The 1,634-nt window shown below is 62.7% G+C and overlaps 1 protein-coding gene across 1 annotated transcript in view; it reads right to left on the reverse strand.

Annotated features, from left to right (window-relative positions):
- The window catches only part of LOC112963625 (complement C4-like), an 18,513-nt gene that overhangs the window by 2,986 nt on the left and 13,893 nt on the right, over positions 1 to 1,634 (reverse strand). Inside the window, exons 8-10 of the mRNA XM_026060830.1 lie at positions 1,263 to 1,488; positions 351 to 441; positions 187 to 261 (exon numbers count right to left, since the gene is read on the reverse strand). Coding sequence (XP_025916615.1) covers positions 187 to 261; positions 351 to 441; positions 1,263 to 1,488 — 392 coding nt within the window. The remainder of the gene's footprint in view (positions 1 to 186; positions 262 to 350; positions 442 to 1,262; positions 1,489 to 1,634) is intronic.

Here is a 1,634-nt window from a genome sequence, read left to right on the forward strand (position 1 = left end):
AGGACATGGGGGTCATGGAGGACGTGGGGGGACATTGGGTCCTGGGGCCACCAAATGAGTGTCTGTCCCAGTCTTTTCCCCCTCAACCCATCCTGCCCCCCATTGCCCCACCCACATTCCCTGCCATATTACCCCCATCTTTCCCCCCAAATTGCCCCATGGCATATTGTTCCCGTGTCACCCCACCTCGTCAAAGTAGAGCACCAGCCGGCTCCTGTCCAGCTCGTAGTGGCTGATGTACCGGTCCACCACATCCTGCAGCTGCATGGGGCAGGACACGTGGGTCCAGGTTGCCCATGTGCCCCCCACCACGTCCCCCCCCCCTTCCAAGGCCCAYGGCGCCCCCCCACCTTGTCCAGGTCCTCGCGGTGGGGCCGGAAGCCACTGAGCAGGGAGATGTCGACCACCGCCATGCCTGAAAGCAGCGTCCCCGGCTGCCGCCTGCCCACACCAGGGGGTCCCGTCAGCTGGGGCGAGTGGGAAGTCCCGCCCCCCACAAGCGCGGTGAGTGGGAAGTCCCGCCCACCCCCCTTCCGGGAGGAAATGGGAAGTCCCACCCGCAAAACCAGAGGAAACAGGAAATCCCACCTCCATTATGGGGATAAATAGGAAGTCCCACCCACAAAACTGGGGGAAATGGGAAGCTCCGCCCCCTTTTATGGGGATAAACAGGAAGTCCTGCCCACCAAACCCAGGAAAACAGGAAGTCCCACCCCCACAATGGGGCTAAACAGCAAGTCCCACCCATAAACCCATAGAAAACAGTAAGTCCCACCCCTGTGATGGGCCTAAACAGGAAGTCCTGCCCACAAAACACAGGAAATCAGGAAGCCCCGCCCTCTTTGGGGGATAAACAGGAAGTCCCACCCACAAAACCCAGGAAAACAGGAAGTCCCACCCACAATATCCCTGAAAGCAGGAAGTCCTGACCTTGTTCTGGAGTGATACAGGAAGTCCCACTCCCAAAATGTGGGAATACTGGAAGCCCCGCCCCCAATTGGGGCCAAACAGGAAGTTCCCCCCCCAAAATGGGGTGAAATGGGAAGGCCCGCCCTGATCTGTGGGTGAAACAGGAAGTCCCACCCACAGAACCAGGTAGAGTAGGAAGTCCTGCCCACATCCCTCGGGGCAATGGGACACCCCRCCCTCACAGACATGGGAAGTCCTGCCCCAATTTATGGGCACAGCAGGAAGTCCCGCCCCAGGGGAAGTGGGGGGCAGGAAGTCCCAACCCAGGTGGGACAGGAAGTCCCGCCCCTCACCAAATGCAGACGTGGAAGGCCACCTGGCGGCTCCGCAGCTCGGGGGACTCCAGGGCCCGGCGCCGCCGCCGGGCCTCAACCCAGGGCGTCAGGGACAGAGGGGCGGTGCCCTCTGATGGCTCCGCCCCCTCATCCAGCCCCGCCTCCTTTTCCAGCTCCACCCCTTCTGCCGGCTCCACCTCCTCTGCCAGCTCCGCCTCCTCGTAGTCCTCGTAGTCCTCCTCCTCTGTGGGGGCAGGGAGGGACCCTTTAAGTGGGGGAGGGGGCAGGGCCCAGCAGTGATGGGTGGGGCAGGGGCGGGGCCTCACCTTCGTAGTCGATTGGGCCGCTGAGGGTGACCTCGAGGCCCAGCTCCCGGCAGGTCCCGTTGGC

This window comes from Apteryx rowi, unplaced genomic scaffold (assembly GCF_003343035.1).
Source record: "Apteryx rowi isolate R43461 unplaced genomic scaffold, aptRow1 scaffold_1719, whole genome shotgun sequence".
NCBI lineage: Eukaryota > Metazoa > Chordata > Aves > Apterygiformes > Apterygidae > Apteryx > Apteryx rowi.